Source organism: Apodemus sylvaticus, chromosome 10 (assembly GCF_947179515.1).
Source record: "Apodemus sylvaticus chromosome 10, mApoSyl1.1, whole genome shotgun sequence".
NCBI lineage: Eukaryota > Metazoa > Chordata > Mammalia > Rodentia > Muridae > Apodemus > Apodemus sylvaticus.
This window is the reverse complement of record NC_067481.1, coordinates 34,297,580-34,316,546: the sequence shown is the minus strand read 5'-3', so window position 1 is coordinate 34,316,546 and position 18,967 is coordinate 34,297,580. Positions and strand designations below refer to the sequence as shown.

The following is an 18,967-nucleotide window of genomic DNA, read 5'->3' as shown; positions in this document are numbered from 1 at the left end:
TGGTGGTATAATAATAATAATAATAATAATAATAATAATAATAAATGGTGCTATTTACAGCACATTCCACATGCTTTTTATAGTCATTTTTATCTTTGAAATTATAATATAACTATGTTATTTTCCTCTTCCCTTTCTTCTATTTTAAGTTCTTCAATGAACCCCCTTTGCTCTCTCTCAAATTCATACCTTTCCCCCTTGAATTGTTGTTACATATGCGTTTGTGTATGTATGTGTGTGTATATATATATATGTATGTATGCATACATATATATAATATTTCTAAATATATAAATACAAGCGGCTTGGACTATACAATGTTACTTGTACCCATAAGAGCAATTCTCAACCCATGAGTCACCACCCTTTTGGCTTTTGAATGATCCTTTCACAGGGATCACCTCAGACCATCTAAAAACATAGATTTTACACTATGATCCATAGCAGTGAAATTACAGTTATGAATCAGCAATGAAAAGAATTTTATGTTGGGGGGGTCACTACAACATGGGGCACTGTGTTAAAGGGTCGCAGCATTAAGAAGGTTGAGAATCCCTGGCCTATGGGATCTCAGGGCTGATCACTTGGCACTGGATAACCAATCAGAGGGTTTTCCCCTGGGGAAGACCTTTTCTCCCCTTGTCAGCACTCCCTGGTTGTCCGTAGTTGTTTGTCTGGGGCTGAAGCTCACAAGCTTTCCCACTTCTACATTAGCATGTCCTTGTTCAGATCCTGTTTAGGCAGCCATGCTAAGACTTCACGGCTCCAGCCTCTCTGATATTTCTAGGAGACACAATCTCACAGCAAAATTCCTGATTCTCTAGATCTTGCGTCTTTCTGCCTCTTCTGCAATTAACTCTGAGCCTTAGGTATAAGAATTGTACTATAGATGTAGCAGTTGGGACTGAACACCACTCTCAAGTTTTATTCTCTGCATTTTGATCAGTTATGGCTTTTCTGAAATGGTCTCTGTTGCAAAGAAAAGTTTCCCTGCGTGGAGAGAAATATACTTATCTGTGGATATAAGGATACCTTATAGCTATACTATATGTAGAATGTAGTTAAGAATTGTGCTAGTTTAGTAAAATGATGATTGTAGATTCTTCTCTAAGATCCATGACTTCACTAGCCCTGGGCAGTTGGTTAGGTTTCTGTGGTGATTTGAATATGCTTGGCCCAAGGAGTGGCACTATTAGGAGGTGTGGCCTCGTTGGAATGGGTGTGGCTTGTTGGAGGAAGTGTGTCACCGTGAGGGTGGACTTTGAGACCCTCCTCCTAGTTGCTTGGAACTCAGAGAAGGGAGTTCCTTATGTGTTTTGTTTGCTTTATTGTTTGTTGTTTGCTTGTTGACAATCTATGACTCTTAGGGTAGAAGGCATTGTCAGCCTGGATGGGAAAATTTTATTTAAACTATATACCACATGCAGTTCTTATTTTCAGTTCCCTGATTTGATCCTGTCTCTTGCTTTCTAAATCTTGCTCAATATGGTGACTATAGCCTGGAATATTTTGCTGCTTTCTCTGCCCAGACTAGCTATTCACTCTTCAATAACATCTTGTATATAATCGCTCAAGGAAATAATTACTGATCTATTCCATCACCAACCTGGTCAAAAAAGTCCTCTTGAATACTTGTTGATGTCATAGCTCATGTTGCAATGGCCTGTTATATATGTATATCCCAACCTTTTTCTTGGAGAACTGGGGTCAACTCTTTGGAATCCCAGGGTTAATCATGGGGAATATGCTCAGGGAATAATTCTGTATGAGTAAATGAATTAAGTAGTGAATTTTACCTTCATAAAAATTGTTTGAAGAAGTTAGGCAGGACTAGAATGAAGAACAGTCTCAGACACTCTCAACGTCAGAAGAGGAGTCAAGGTCCAAAATTAAATAACAATACTGAAGGAACCTTGCCTACTGGAATCCACAGACTGGACATAGCCCTTTGCTTGGTCTGTAGATGTTCTTTCTGTCCATATCCGTGGTCTTCAGGAAGCCTCAGGATGATGCTGTACATGCATGTAGATTTGTATTGGATTGGAACACATTGAGGGCTATTAAGAGAAAGAACAGAAAGATTTTCCTTGATATGATTCCCCCCCCACATTTACCATTCACAACAACCATCAAATTCCATTAGTTCTGCTCTTGAGAAGTTTCTTCATTTATTTCCATCTCTATCTCCAATCCTTTAATTACTGGAGGTACCCCTCAGTCTTGATATCAGAACTCAAAGTGTTTTATTAATTCCTATATACCCCTAACATCACTTATAGAATGTGCCATGGCTTCACGTTTACTTTCCAATGGTTTACATGAGAGCCCTCTGCATGAACAATATAGTGCTTTCCAGTGGTCTTGGAGGTAGACTCTAATCTTTGAGCACGTCCCACAACAGCCTCCACTGTATGCCATTTACTTGCAGTTCAGTCTATGTTCTTGTCCTTTCCAGACTCATGATCTCTTTCACAGGATCCTTGGATCAATGGCACTCTCAGTACACATCAAGCTACTTTATTTCTCTCAACCTATAGCCTTGCCATTCTCCATGCCAGGCAAGACTTTGTCTCTTTTTCTCTCTGTCTTTCTTGACTAATAGTTATTCACCCTCTGTATTGAGAAAGCTCTTGAGATGAACCAAGAGTTTGAAAAGACATACTTAACAGATCCAGCACTGGTTTTAATTGATCTTTAGCAAGCAGATGCTGAATTAGACTACCAGGAGTTGAGATGGGAGTTTTAATTTTATCCTCTTGGTATCTGTGTGGTTTGCACTCAAGGCTTCCCCATTTTAGACTTTGGTGGGTACAGGGTAGAGTTTTCTGCTGCCATTTGGGAGAGATGAAGAAACATGCTGTACAATCTCAAATGACAGTTTCTGCATCAGTTTCCCCAGAACAATTTTATTCCCTTATAACATGTTGTAAAATGTGTGACATGTGATAACAGTCAGATAACTAACTGATTTTCCAGAACAATTTTATTCCCTTATAATGTGTTATATAGTATGTGTAATATGTGGTGTCTGATAACTAACTGATGGCCATTTTCTTACAAGGGTAATTTTGGGCTTCTTGGAAACCTTTAAATACTTTTAAATGAGCCGGCTGACCTTGACTCTCAAAACTGGGTGTGTGAAGAGACCAAAATCATGTTACCTTTTAGTTGTTGCCATGAATATCAAATGCAGAGATGCTGAGCCATGGAACAAAACCAATAGTGTTTGTATATATATATTGAATGTGTGTGTGTGTGTGTGTGTGTGTGTGTACACTAATACAAGAGATTGAGAGGAAAGGGGGAGGGTCTAGCATTTTAACAATCAGAAGGGCACTATTAAAAGTAGATGAACACTTCCATACATGGTCTACAGTGACTGCCACTACATGAGCACACTTGACCAGAACAATATTGTGGGTTTACTTGTGGTGTCCTTGACCGCTCTGGCTCCTACAGTCTTCCTTCCATTCTTCAGCAGGATTCTCTGAGATCCACCTAATGTTTGGCTGTGGGACTCTGTATCTGTTTCCATCAGTTGCTGGATGAAGTCCGGTCATTCTTCAAATGGATGGCTTCTCTCATTCAGAGTTAGGTTCATCCTGCCTACTGTGCCGACCTGGTTCAGATGCTGGGATGATGTCTAAGCCTTAGGAAGGTCACATCTCAAAGTATCTAAGAAAGAGGTGGCAACAAGGCACGAAGAGCCAGCTTAAAGTCTCTTCTGGCATGGAGGAGGCAGCTGAACCAGTGGACAGAAAGGGGATTGGGTCTGACAATATCATAGATGGCTTTTACGTCTCTTTTGGGGTGTCTAAGACCCTAGAAAGGTCTCACTGAGATTTTTAGGATAGTGGGATCTGATGGGTACCTTATTTGAAGAAATGTTGCGCTTAGGGACAAAGAAAGAAGAAAATTGTATCAAACTATTTATTTACTGTATTTCTTATGTGTTCATGTGTGTATGTATGCAAGTGCCCTTACACATGTGTATGCATGTGTGTGGGCCAAAGGCCAGTTCCAGCTGCCATCAGGATACTACCCACCTTGCTTTTTGGAGATAGAGTTTCTCACTAGGACCCAGATCTTGATTATTTAGCTAGGTTGACCAGCCAGTGAGCTCCAGGAACCCTCCTGTATCCTCTGCACTTCTTGGGCTGTAAACAGGCACCACTATACCCAGCCTTTCCCATTGCTGCTGATGCTCAGTCTCCTTATACCTGTACAGCAAACACTTGGCCAACTCACCTATCTTCTCAGCCCTACCATCATACTTTAAAAAAAATGATTCTAGGGAGGCATGGTGGCACATGCTGTTACCTAGCAGTCCGATAGGTAGGTGAGGCAGGAAGATCATGAGTTCAAGGCAAGCCTGGGTGGCACAGCAAAACTCTGTCAAATTATACCTCTCCCTACAAGGCAACAAAAGGAAGTGATTGTGCTGTTGGAATGACTGTGATCCTGACTGTCATTGGCACCTGGGACCAGCTTCTGTGTCAGCCAGATCCTGGGCCTTCACTCTAATGAAATCAATGACAGGAATGAATAGCTCTAATGGCCTTCAATTCTTCTCTATGTTTTCTTACTATAATCATATGTGACTCCTGATGGTTAAGTCTCTTGTGGGACCTACTCCTCTTAGCTGTGCCTCCTGGAAGAGCCCCTGCCTTGTGTGGAGATGCTCCAGGGATCTCTGGGTTACAGCTCCCCTTTCCTCTCCATCTGGGTGGGGACAGCTCAAATGCTCTTCGGAGAAGCACACATTATTAATAACAGACTCGTGTTTGCTCAGGGTCTTAGAGCTTAGAACGCCATTAATATTATCAGTCAGTCACGCAGCTGGGGAGAGGCAGAACAAAGACAGCTCTGACTTCAAAGTCTATGTATTTAACAGCTCCATGCTACCTATGTCTTCAAAAGGTCTCCTTGGGTCGAAATTGGGATTAAACAATGTTCGTTAAACAACCCAGCGAATGGTATTTGGGTTGATGTAAGGAGAAAAAACAGCTCCCTTTTCATATTTAATCACTCAAGTACTCTTCCACTACGAGCTTACTGAATACCTACTATGTGTTAAGCATTAGTTTGGATGATGCAATTGAGGCTTAGAATCGAGCACAGCAGATACTCTCAAAGAACTCTGAAACTTAGAGGCAGCCAAATATGTACAAGTTGTTGACAGTTGGTCTTGGTTGTCAACTTGATTGGATTAACCTAGGATGGATAAGCGTGCCTGTGGGTGGATGGGGTGGGGGGTGGGGGTGCTTACAGAGAGGATTGGCTGTTGGACAGTGACAGACATTTTTCCTATTGACTGCTCCTCTAGAGAACTCTGACATAGGATCCATATTGGTTTGGCGTAATTTGGTAAGTACTGGACTAATGTGGTGAGATGCAGTAGGTAATAATGGACTAGATATGGGTCGTGGATTGCTATTTTTGAGTCTTGATTTTGCTGCTATTTAGAAGTCCTTGGTTATGATACCCAATTGCTGTGAACTATCTCACAGCAATAATAATGTCACACAGGATCCCCAACGAAGTTTAAATGATAGGATGCAAATAAAGTACCAGGACAGTGCTAATCACAGATAGGCAATCAAGGTGTGATGGTTAGGGATGGACAATGGGCACCTTGTGTTTATGGCAGAGCCATTAATCAAGAAAGAGAAAAACAAAAATTCCAAACTTAGTCGATTTAGGTTTAGGAAGGGAGTTAGAACCAGATGTGGTGGTGCATGCCTGGACCCAGGTCTTAGGAGGCTGAAGCAGGATGAGTTTAAGGTTCTGGATAATAGGGAGTTCAAGGCCAGCTCAGGCTACAAAGTAAAATCCTGTCTCAAACGACAGACAGACAGAACACAGTAGACTTTAACTTTGTTGACATAGTTGGTATGAATTTTTCTAGGCTGTTGGTTTTGCAGTGTGGAACTCAGAAGGATGTCTGGCCTGGGTAGAGATGTGGAGTATTGGGCATCCAGAGATGACAGATTCTTCTCTGGGACACTCAGAACTTTGATGAGGATCTATCTCCAGTCAGTGAGAAAGGGCACTAGCACTGAGCATGCCCAAAGCTGCCTCTGGGCTCCAGTGCCCAATGCACGGTCATCTGCAGTGTTTCTTTTCAAGGGCAGGAATAAGACAACAGCAGAGTCCCAGGACCTTGGACAACCTGTCTCGAACCCTGGTATTTCAGGAGGTTGTCCCACCTAGGGAGTGGGAGACAATGGAGCCTGTCACACCTCAGCTCAGCAGTCCACAACCCCCACTGAGGTTCCTCTACAGTCTCCTTTCTGATGGGGAGGCATGTGCCATCTTCCTGTTACTGTAATAAACACTCAATATCCTCAACTTAGAAGGAAAAATTAGTTACTCTGGGTCATAGTTTTGGAGGATTCCACTGCTTTGGGTCTACAGTGAAACAGAACATTGTATCTTGGAATCTACATGGAGATTAAGAAAGAAGGGGCCTACAGTGCCCTTCACCTGAAGACTTCCCAATAGGCTCTGCCTGGCAAAGCTTCTCCTTCTGGAAGCATCCTTCAGCATATGACCTTTAGGGATCTTTTAAGATCCCAGCTGTAGTGGTTGGACATAGATTGGGTAATTGTTCCTTTCTGAGCCCCAGTTTCCTCTTTTTGTAAGGGTTGTGAGTAGTCAGATCCCTTTAGGGCTCTCTGGGGATGACATTGCATGATGACTTTTGGGGACCTTGTCCATACCTGGCTGTGATTCTGTCATAACTAAGTCTCTGTCGTCACTTCTGGTGGAGTCCATTATCATCACTGGTCAAGGGCCAATAAGCAGAAGAGAAGGAATTTCTAAAACCAATCAGGGCTGGTTTGCTTGGACTGAATTCTTTCCTTTGTTCATGTGAAACAAATTCCTTGGTTTTTCAATTTTCTTCCTTCCATCTCTCTTAGCTAGCTTTGTCTTTGGTTATTGATTTTCTGATCTTCAATCACCTTTTCATTTAGCATCTTTATTTTTTTGAGGCAGGGTCTCATGGAGCCGAGGCTGGCCTTGAATTTCTCTGTGTAGCTTAGGATGGCCTTAGACTTCAAACACTCTTGCCTCCTCTACCTCCTAAGAGCTGGGATTACAGATACATATTATGCCTTTTTTAAAAAAATGCATTTCTGGGGTTCATGCTAATTCATTTCAGGGATTTGTGCATGCTTTTGACCAACTTAGCAACATCTCTTGCCTTGTCTTATAATTTAAAGTCACCATCACTACCAGCAAAGAAACAATAGTAAAAACTGGCATTAAACCCAAAGCCTTTGTATCAACTAGGGAAATGAAGTATCTACCGGGTGTTGCCTCTAGCAATAGGCCTCAGTGAATGAACACACACACACACACACACACACACACACACACACACACACATATATATATATATATATATATATATATATATATATATATATATATATATATATATATACTTACATACATGTTGTTACCATCCTTGGAAGTGGAACACCGGGCTTCTACACTGATCAAGAGAGATATATAGCCCTGGATATAAATCCCACCACTTTGGGGGATGTCACTAAGGCCTACAGCTACGAGTTAGGCATAGAGCCCAGATCCAATTCTTCCAGACCAACTGGCTCTTTTAAGTGTCAGTTCCTTTATCTTTAAAATGATTATTAAATTCTGGCCACGAGCTGTCACATGGATGTGAAAAACATAAAAGATGTGAATGCAGTTTGTAAACTGTAAGGCAATAGACGTGAGTTAGTCATTGCTTAATTTTAGTACTCCCTGGGCATGAAAGATCAGGCTTTAACCCAGGGCAGATAAGGTAATCTCTCCCATTTTTAGGATTTCAGATGTGGGGAAAGGGATTCTTGCTTCTGCAAATTGTCTCTGAACTCTCTTCATAAATCACTCAGCACTTTGAATCTTCTGATGGGGAGTGGTCCCCAGGCAGTGATCTCCCATTGAACAAGAGGCCCATCATTTGCTGGAAGGGGTTATCAGTCGGTGGTTATCCCTCCTTGGTCAGACAGGACTTTAAGATTCAGTAACCAGGGAGTCACTATTATCTCCAGAACTGATAGGGTCACCTTAGGGTCATCTCCTCCCTGTTCTGTATTACACATCTCAGTATGTTCTACAATTTGCCCTGGATCACTGTTTAACAGGAGCTGAGCTCTGAGCTCCTGGCATGCCTAGAGGTCCAGCTGGAATCTGGCTTAGACCAGGAAGGGAGTCAAATAACATCTTCTCATTTTTTTCAATGTATATAATCCTCTGAATATAGAATGATGCCTATAAGGACTTCAAACTCCCTGGTGATCAAGGATGTTGTGACGAATAAAACAGAAAGTAAATTATAAACACAGTCACGTGCTGCATGGAAATGCTTACTTTACAATAGATTGTATATATGACCATAGTCGTATATGATTATGATGCAATATAAACATTTCTATGTCCTAGCCCTGGTCATGACAGTGCCAACCATGCCTCGTGAGTTTGTGGGGATTCTGATATACGCATGCACACTGTGCTGCTTGCTAGGTGAGTATGCAGAGACAGTGAGTGACCCTTGATAGCAGGCATGGATGACTACAAGCCTGGTTTATGTATTTGCTATATTAGTCCCTCAATCAATATTTTAGACTGTACTACCAGTTTTTTATTTATTTTTTTAAAAAATGTTGTGAATGGAGAGATGGCTCAGCAGTTAGGAGTACTTGCTGCTTCTTGCAGAGGACCCAAGTTCAGTTCCCGGCACCCATGACAGGTCCTTTACAACTGTCTGTGACTCCAGCTCTGAGGAGATTCAATGCCTGTTCTGGCCTCTGAGACACACACACACACACACACACACACACACACACACACACACACAGATATAGACACAGACACACAGACAGACACAGATATAGACACAGACACACAGACAGACACAGACAGACACAGACACACAGACATACATACACACACATACACAGATATAGACACAGACACACAGACAGACACAGACACGCACAGACACACAGACACACACACACACATACAGATATAGACACAGACACACAGACAGACACAGATATAGACACAGACACACATACACACACACATAGAGATATAGACACAGACACACAGACACAGATATAGACACAGACACACAGACAGACACAGACACGCACAGACACACAGACACACAGACACACAGATACACACACACACACACACACACACACACACACACACACTGTAACAAACTCACCCATCTCATGTTTACTGTTTCCCTCAGCAGTATCAAAGGCTACAGGGAGTGATTGACCTAACAGGTGTGCCCACCACCATGCAGCGTGTGGACCGCATGTGTTCCGGGATAGCTGTCAGCAAAGCTCAACACAAAACTGCCAATTTATTTAAAACATTATGAGAGTATGTTGTAACTCAATTATGTTCCTTCTTCTTCTTTCTCCTCCTCCTCCTCCTCCTTCAAAAATGAGAGTGGGTGGAGGTAATTACATATATCAGGTTGGCTTCGTTCTTTGTTTGTAGCCAAAGATGACCTTAAGCTTTTTTTTTTTTAAATATTTATTTTTATTATGTTTGTATGGGTATTTTTCACTTGCGCGCGCACACAAACACACACACACACACACACACACACACACACACAATGCACCATGTGCATGCAGTACCCATGGGAGCCTGCATGAGGGTGTTGGCTTTCCTGGAACCCTAGTGATAGACTCTTGTTAGTCATTATATAGGTGCTGGGAACCGAACCCTGGTCCTCTGCAAGAGCAACACCTGAGACTCCTCTGAGCTGTCTTTTCTGCCCCTAACCTCGAACTTCTGGCCCTCCTACCTCTGCCTCCCAAGTGCTGGAATTACAGGATGTACCACCATGCCTGGTTTATGGAACACAGGACTTCTTATGGGTTAGGCCAACGTTCTACTAACTGAGATACACGTGGAGCCCCTCCCAGCCCCACCCTTGTCTTTTGGGTTTTTCTTTTTTTTCTTTCTTTCTTTGTTTTTTTTTTTTTTTTTTGATTCTATAGTTCTTGAGCATGAATTTTGCAGATGGCTACATTGTATCATAAAATCAAATGATTGGGCACAGCTGAGCCTGGATTTTCGATAAGTACATTCTATGATGGTCCCATAACAGTAAAAAAAAAATTTCACATAACAAAGCAGTTCTAATACTGTGGGGACCTGATCTGCTCCCTCACAACAAGAATGAGGTCTGAAGGAGAGTGGTACTTAGTGATACTGGTGGCAGTGGAAGGCATCCCGGAAAACAGCTATGGCATGTGCAAAGGCCCTGGAAGCAGTGGGAATAGGAGCCTCCTGTATAGCTCAAACCCACATTGGGGAGGAGAGTTCTCAGTCTGGCAAGAATTCTGCTCATTATCCTAGAGCAATGGGAAGCCTTTGGGAGGTTTTAAGCAGGGGAGTGACAAGACCACATGTGTGTCTGTCTTAAGGTCACTCAGTCTGTAGCGTGGAGAATGGATTGGAGCTGGGGTGACTATGGAAGGAGAGAGCACAGTTAGAATTATAAGCTCAGAGCTCCCAGCCCCTGCCTCTCAGGCAGTCAGTTCAGAGTCCTTACACCACTGGACTTCCCGCCTCCACCCTCAGCCAGCATCTGGATCTTGGATGAGTCTCTTAGGCATCCTGTTGCCTTGGGTTTTGGAATCTGTAAAATGGGGAAAGGCTCTTTCCCTTGCCTGACTGATTTCATTTCCTTCACTGAATTACAATCAGTAACAGTTGGGAATCCTTTATAACATTGGCTGGGAGCAACGGACAAAGTCAGTGACTATAGGGCCTTTGTCGAGAGCAGGGGTCTAGGCCCAATGTCTTCTTTATTCGTGTTGTACAAATCTGCTGTGTCTTCAGATGTAGAGCTGCTTTCTGTACTTTGGCTACAGAGACATAGCAGCCGTTAGATATTTGAGACCGCAGGACACCAATATAGCTGCCTTCCTGACCAGGAATGAGTTCCGTGAGTGTCCTGTCTCCTGCTCAGCCCCTCTGGCATCTACTTTGGGTCCTAGGAGTTGAAGCTTTGCATCTTCACACTCCTGCCCATATTTGTTGCTGTGGGTCAGACTCTGAGCCAGCACAGACCTGTTTCCTGTTCTCAGGAGTCTTTCCACGTCATTTCACCTAAAACTCTGCTTTGAAAATTGTAACACTGTAGGGACTGGAGAGCCGGCTCAGTGCTTAAGAGCACTTGCTGTTCTTGCTGAAGATTGTTGGGTTCTCAGCACCCCCAGGAGACTTACCACAGCCTGTTACTCCAGCTCCAGGGGATCTGGTGCCTCCTGTTGGCCTTCTCAAGCACTGTAATCATATGGGGAGCACGCGTGCCCACATTCACACTCATACTCCCCCCCACACACACACAAGTGTAAAGATTAAATAATGAAGCCTCGTGCCATATACATCAATAATGACTTAAGAAGGAGAGCTGACTTGAAAAGCTGGAAATGTTGCCTCTGCTGTCAGTTTTGATTCAGAGTGCCTAAAAGTAGGGCTTTCCCACTGACCTTGATAAGCCTTAGTTTCTGCATCGGATGAAGGCTAGAGAGAAGCTTCAGGACATCCCCAAAGAAATGCTGCAATTCTATAAAGTTTTCCTCACAACTTGGATCCCAGGACACCCCCCCTTTCCAAATCCTATGTATGGTCACCCCCTCATTTCAAAAGAATCAAAATACTTTTGACTTTCAGTCCTCTCTCTCCACTAACTTTAAATGCTCATGAATAGTCTCGGTAGGTACTAAAATGAGCCACACACCCAGTAGGGAGAGGTGGGCTCTATAGCTAGACAGGAGCATGTGTCCTATTTAAAGGAGACGGCTTGTTCTCAATGCCAGCAAATCACTACTTTATATTAAAAAAATGTAGGCTGGAGTCAACTTCCAGTTTCCTTCGAGGACTGTCTAACCTTCTGGTATTGTGATACAATGTTATCACATATAACTTCATACTTGAGAAGAAGAACCCTGTGCCAGGGTTCTAATATGTTAAGTAACTTTACAATGTTACTGTCCGGTTGTATTTATGGTATCCATAGCAGCCTTGCTGGCCTCACATCCTAGGTTAGATGAGGATCTTTCAAAGCACTATTTTCTTTCTAATCACACTGTCTGTCTGTCTTCAATTCCATTTTACAGTTTTATTTGTTTTTATGCAAATTGAACCCACACAAGACCCTTTCTACTTCCTCTCTTGCTGAACAACCCATTATGACATCCCATGGACCCCTATTCATTTCCCTTTGCCTAGTATTTCCCGAACACTTCCCAATACCATGTACTGTTCACAGAGTGGGACAGTGGCCAGAGTGCAAGCCCTTTGAGCTCCCTTCCTGTGCCTGGTCCCTTGCAGACTGAAAGATCAGCAGCTACTTAGACATCTCCGTCAGCCCCTTCCACCTCCAGTCCTCAAGTCCTTTCTAGCCTTCTGGCCAACAAAGTCTATATTCTTTGGCCCTGATGGCCCTCAAGCTGGGACCTCGGCAAGGTCCTCTTTAACCAGCCCTAGAGAAGCCACACTTGCTATCCCCCATCGCTCTCAGCGGATGGTGCCAGACTTCAACTGGAAATGACTCGTTCTGTGTTTGGGTCTGGGAAAACTCAACAGCTCTAGCCCAGGGCCATGCTTAACACAGAGTGGTTTACCACAACCACAATTTGTCCCTGCTGGTCCACGAAGAGGTAGTGTTTGGTGTCCTTCGCCTTGCATCTGGGCTGGTCTGAGAGACTTGCTTAACCAGTAGACTAAACTGGAAATGGTGTCACAAGACTTGCAAGAGTGTCAGAAGATGCCTTGCAGCTACCATCTGAGCCTCTAGAGACACTTTCTCTCAGAGCCATAGCTGCCAAGTGTGTCCATCTGTCCTGAAGCCATTATGTTGTGAGAAAAGTCAAAGTACATGGAGAAGCCAGTGTGTGTATGGAGGGGAGTGGGGGGGGGGGGGCTCTGGTCAGTATGCCGGTTGAGCTGGCTGGCAGCCGGGTGCTAAATTGTCCTTTTGAGGGTCAATCTTCCATTGCTCATTTGAGACAATGAGTGTCGTGGGTGAACTCTCTTAACTTAAAAGAATCATGAGCAAAGCGAAATGTTGATTTTTAAGACTTCATCTTGAGCTTGCTTGTTGGATACCAATACATAACCAGAACGGTGCTCCCTAATTCTTGACTGAATGAATACGTGATTCCTTTCTGATATGGAGCTCGTGTGGTATATCTGACCTATTCAAGTCCTACTGCTTGAGAAATAAGGTTTGGGGCTTATAGCTGGCATTCACAATCCTCTCTCGTCTGGCTTCAGCCTGCTTTTCACTTTATTGCTTGTGCTCTCTCGGCATGAATCCAGCCTATGCTAAAGTTTGAGCTGTTTCCCAAACATACAAATACTTCTCCAACACCATTCCTTTATGTAACACACTCTCCTCTCTCTGTCCAAATGCTTTTTTTTTTCTTCTCTCCCTACCTTGGTCAGTGAATTGACATTCAACAGGCTTATTGAAAAAGACTTTGTAGTCAAACACCTTTCCGGGTTGCCCAGTCCGGGTGTGCCCCTTCCTCTCTCTAGCCTTCTCATGTGATGGTTTAAATCCTTTCATTGTATTGAGTCTCCATCATTTCTCACTCCCCCATTGCATGGCCATCTCCTACTGTGGGATGGGAAAATGGTGAGGTACTGATGTGTGCACAGCGCACAACCTACCTGCATGGAGGCTGACCCCTTCGTGGAGTGGCACATACTGTTTCCCAAAGCCAAGTGCTCAAGTCCTTAAAGAGAAAGAAATCTCCAGCAGAGGCATGGGCTTTGGTGATGACTCGAGTTTTGAACTGTGTCACATACTGTGTGGCTTTTGGGAGAGCTGTTTCAACCCTCTGGGCTCCGGTTTCTTTATTTGAAATGGAGAGCGCTCATGAGAACAGGTCCAAAGGATCTAACTTGGTGCTTGGTACAGGAGAAGCTCTTAATGCATTCCTGTTGAGAGGGCACAACAGATTGGCCAGTCAGCTTGAGGAGCCTCGGGGATGGTATCACTTCAAAATCTATTGGTCTCCCACCGATAAATTTTCTTAAGGAATAAGGAAGAAAGGGGGAGGGTGAGAGGGTAGAGAAGAGGAGAGGAGAGGGAGGAGAGGGGAGAGGAGAGGAGAGGAGAGGAGAGGAGAGGAGAGGAGAGGAGAGGAGAGGAGAGGAGAGGAGAGGAGAGGAGAGAGAGAGAGAGAGAGAGAGAGAGAGAGAGAGAGAGAGAGAGAGAAGCTCTCCTAGCAGAAGCCAAGTGTATTAATCTATGTGATGTTAGCAAGCGGCCTCTGAGGAAGGTCTTCTCACCAGCAGATTGAGCAGTGGGTCCTGGAATCTAAGCTCCCCTCCAGCCTTAACATTCCAAGAGCATTAAAGAAAAAAGGATGAATCACCCCCTTCAAAATACCAATATGGGCTGGGCCCTCCCCTCGCTGTCCTCTTGTAGCACAGCTAAGAGCTCTTAATACACACCCAGCTTCCCCCTGCAGCTGCTACCAAGCTTCAGTCCCCTTTCCCAGGAGTCTCAGAAGCAAGACTGATAATGGACCTCCGGCTTCTCTGTCTCAACAGGGAGCCAGATCTCGTTCCCAGACTCTAGGGGCTGTGGGGCCTTCCTTGGACATTTGACCTCTGTTTCCTTGAGTGTGGAGAGTGGCGGGGTGTTGAAAGGATGGCGGGAAAGAAGGGGAGACCTTGAAAAAGAGAGGGAACCCTCACAATCCTGAAGGGAGGGGCAGCTGCCCCACCCTCTGGACTCTGGTTGGTACTGGGTTTGGCAAAGGCGGTATGTCTGTCATAGTTATAAATCTCAACTGGGGAAGACACTGTCCCTCAGCAACTGCGTCAGTTCATGCACACAGGCTGCTGCAGAGGACTCCTAGATCAATTTTCCTCCTCTGAGGAGACAGGCAGTAGGTGACAGTGGGGATGGGGCCTCTTTGCCTACAGCTCTCTCCTTTAGAATTATAGAATCATGGACACTAATCATAATAGGAGGAGAGAGTGGCACACACATTAGTTCCAGGACCAGCGCCTCCTGCCTTCTTCTTGTGGGACCGCCTGCGTCCGGCAGGGTTCTCGGTGTGCGCACGGAGCCGTCTTGGGCCAGCCCTCCGGGTCTGTCAGTGCCGTGGTCTGTAGCCCGTCACGTCTGCAGCGCGGGTCCTCCCAGCTCACCAGAGTGGCTCCTGGCTCTGAAAGCCGAGAAGCTCGCCGGCTGCGAGCGGGTTTTCCAAGTGGGCAGGGGTGGGGAGGAGGGGCGCAGGCGGGCGGGCCCGCGGCGGGAGGAGGGGGCGTCGCGGAGGGAAGACCTCGCATTGTAATCCAATGACATTACCAACGTGGGGGTGGGGGCGCTGGCCTCCGCGCGCTCTCCGAGTTTTGGCTGCCCGCCCAGCTGGGAATAACTCTCTTCGCATAATTCGCGTGTTTACCAGGCATGAAAATTCTTGCTTTGGGCTCCCCCCCCCCCACCCCGACCCAAGCCCCCTCCTCGTCCCTCCTCCCCACCTCCTCCGCCCCTCGCAAGTGAAACTCTGTCTACAAAAATATTGGCCCGGGGCATAGAAAGTTTTGCATAAATTCATAAGTGATGAATGGCTGATTTTTAACGTTATTTGGGTATTTGTCAGAACTTAACAAATATACATGGGAACGGCGGTTCATAAACTTAAACATCTCAATATCCTCTTTCTTCTGGAAATAAATTACGTTTGTTTGCCCGGCTTGGAGTCTTAAGGTAGCCGACATTAGGAATATTTTAAAAGCCACCATCCATCGAGCATGTCTCCCAGGCGCCAGAAAGATTAAATGAAAGAATCATAAGATGGAGGTCTTTAACTTTTAATCCTTTTACAATGAAGCCTCAGATAGTCGCGGGGGCAGGGTGCCCTCTCTGGGGGAAATAATGCCGTTATTCCTCGGCTCCCAGTTAATGAATACCCTAACGTCTGTCCCACGGCTGACGGAGGCAGCGCCGGGGAGGGGGCTCCGGCTCCGGGGCCAGGCTATTGAAATGAGGAGCCACCGAGGCTGCGTCGGGAGGGAAGAAAGCGCCGGGCTGGAGGGACAGGGAGGGCGGGGCCCGGGGCATTGAGACAGAGCAGGGGACTCGGCGCAGGTTTGAAATAATTAGCATAGATTCGCTGCGACTCCAAAGGAGGGGGGGGGACGGCGCGGGGGGGGGCGGAGGACAGGAGGTTTGGAGGGAGGCGCGACGAGGTGGCAAGGGGGTGGGGAAGGGAGCGAAGGAGAGCGACTGTGAAGTCCAAGATAAATAAAAGGAGCGGGGAGCGGTGTCAGGAAGCCGGCCCACGTGGAGCTGAGTGGATGGCCGCCACTGGGGAGTGAGGCGGAGGGATGCGCGCGAGAGTCTAGAGCCGGTCCCAAGAAGATGGAGTTTTAAGGGTGGGGAACAGTGATATTTACCCGAACCTTTAAGGGGTAACTTTGCCTCTATCCTAAAGAGCACAAATCCAGTTGTGATTTCCCCTCTCTTCTCAACTCCCAAGTGGAGTAGGTGTCCGGGGGGGGGAGGGGTCGTGTCCCTCTCCTCAGTGCAGGTCCCAGACTTGGTGATTTATTTGTATCCAGATTTCAGATCGCTCTGAAATTTGGGATCTCAGTCTTCCTTAGGTCCTGGAAGGGGCCCAGGTGAATGTCAAATATCCAAATGATCTCTCCCTAATCAGCTGTGGGTCTGAGGTGTGGGGGCTCCAGACCTGCAGGATCCCTGAGGTTGTATGTAGTTGAATTCAAGGGGTTGCTTTAGCCCCAACCAACACAGTTTCCGGGCATGCAAAGGGTTAACAAGGGCTGGATATTGTGGTGGGGGTTAAGGAGGGAGGGGTGGCGGGATCTGGGTGGGCGCGCTCTGACATTCCCCCCCCCCATTCCTCGGGGGTCAAGTTTCAGCGGCACTCCGCCCCCAGGGAAGGTGTGAAAGACACGTGTCCCCATTGTGAAGGGCCTGTCAGCCTGGACAAAGCAGCCGCCCCCTCCCTCCCCCCCTCATTGGCCCAGCCCGGGGTCAGCTCCAGGGGGGCGGCTGGGTGTCGAGGTCACTACAGGCCTGAGCTTTGGTGTCACCGGGGAGGGTACCCTGGGAGACTCTGTAGAAAGCCACATGATACTTAAAAGATGGGGTTTGAGAATAACACCCCTCCCCACACCCACACCCACACTGAAAATTTTACAGTCACCTTCATCACCCCACAGGAGTGAACGGATGAGCATGTCTCCCAATAGGCGTAGTAAGCGCGGTGACACCCCCAACCCCCATCAATCACCAACACAGAGAATCACAGTGCAGAGCCAGTCGGTTTTAGTGGTTTTCTTTAATCCTGTTCTGCACTTCTTTCGTATTTACTACACGGGATATTATAAAGAATAAATAGCAGATACTCTTAATTTACAATGATTAGTCATTCCATTTGTTCTCTATATTTACAATAACTGTAAAATAACATTGAACTCTATAACTTCTTCGAGGTCTAAGGAAAATCAAAACACTTTCCGAAGAATGGAAAATAGCTTTTTGTTTTAAAAGTCCTTCTACAAAAGTTCCCCCTCTCTTTGTACTTTTAAGAAAAAAATAACTTTTCCCCCCTGCTTCGCCATGCGAAGGGTACTGGGATATAAATAGCAGGTTAACATTATTACCAACAACCAGAATAAGTCTCTCTTTTCTCTGCTCTTTTTTTCCTTTTGCTTTTTTTTAAATACAGTAGAAGCCGGGTAACTTTTGACGTATAATACTGACCTTTTAATAAGTAAATTAAAACTGGAACCGTATATACACACACATATACATTCCTACACAGTTAAACAGTGCATTACATGAACCAGAAAGCCAGGTCTCTGTAGCCAAGAAGAAAAAAAAAGTTCATTGAAAACCCTCGCTAGAGGGTGGTGAAACTGGTTGGAGGCAGTGGAAGGGGGGTGTTGGTGGGGATCCATCAAGTGTCTGGGAGCGGGCAGGGGGCCCCCGAGTTCTAGCAGGAACACTTACACTCAGAAATGATAGGGTACTGGATGGGAATCCAGCCGCAGCGCTGACCCCCGCGCCGCTGACAGCGCCACCGCAGCACCGTGAGGTGCACAGACTTGGATGGCTTACACACCATGCCCTCGGGCACAGAGCAGGAGCGCTTGCTGAAGCAACTGCCCACCTTCACGTAGCGTGGCCAAAAGCGGCTACCTAGGTCGTTCCACGCGTACAGCACCGGGCAGAAGGTCTGTGACCACAGCCACATCTGTAACTTCCTCCTCAGCTTCTTGCTCAGGCGCTGCTTCTTGCCTTGGGCCAAGCCCTCGGAGAACTCCAGCCCTTTGATCTCGCTCGGCATGGCCCCTGACGGCCGCTGCCGTAGCAGCTGGTCCAGCTCCGCTAGGTCCTCGGCACCTCCAGCCGGTCCCCCGCCCCCTCCGGGTCGGTCCTCTGGGGGCGAAGTGGCCATAAAGCCCGGGTCGTAGTGGCCCCCGAGCAGCGAGCGCAGCAGCGTCTCGTTCAGATCCTTCTCCTTAGGGTCAAAGATAGGGTCTGGATGTTCGATGAGGTCCACCAGGGGCAGGTTGTCGCTGGGTGCTGGGCGGATGTGTAGATAGTGCTGGCCGCCGGCTGGTGCTGCCCGCAGCCCCAGGACCACCACCAGGGCGTAGAGGGTGACCCCCAGGCTGGGGCAGCGCTCCATGCCTCCCGCGCGCGCCCCGGGGCTGCCTCTTCGTCCCGCGTCCCCGGAGGAGAACACGCCGAGTCCGCGGCGCTGCCGCGCTCCCCCGTCCCTCCGGAGGCGGTTCACCCGAGGCTGGGCAGGCACAGGGCAGGCAGCATGAGCCGCGAGGAGAGCCGTTCGCGCAGCGCCGGCTCCCGCCGCGGCGCAGAAGACGCGCACGAGTTGGTCTCAACTCTCCCCCGCCG

At 46.5% G+C, this 18,967-nt stretch overlaps 1 protein-coding gene across 1 annotated transcript; it reads right to left on the bottom strand.

Moving 5' to 3' along the window:
* Positions 1-17,388: 17,388 nt before the first annotated feature.
* Positions 17,389-18,741, bottom strand: Nog (noggin). The gene has a single exon (XM_052195455.1). It carries the CDS (start codon positions 18,738-18,740, stop codon positions 18,042-18,044), a length of 699 nt encoding a protein of 232 aa, XP_052051415.1. The 5' UTR covers position 18,741; the 3' UTR covers positions 17,389-18,041.
* Positions 18,742-18,967: the final 226 nt, after the last annotated feature.

Coding starts and splice junctions, on each gene's coding strand:
- Nog (XM_052195455.1), bottom strand. CDS start 18,740: ATGGAGCGCTGCCCCAGCCTGGGGGTCACCCTCTACGCCCTGGTGGTG.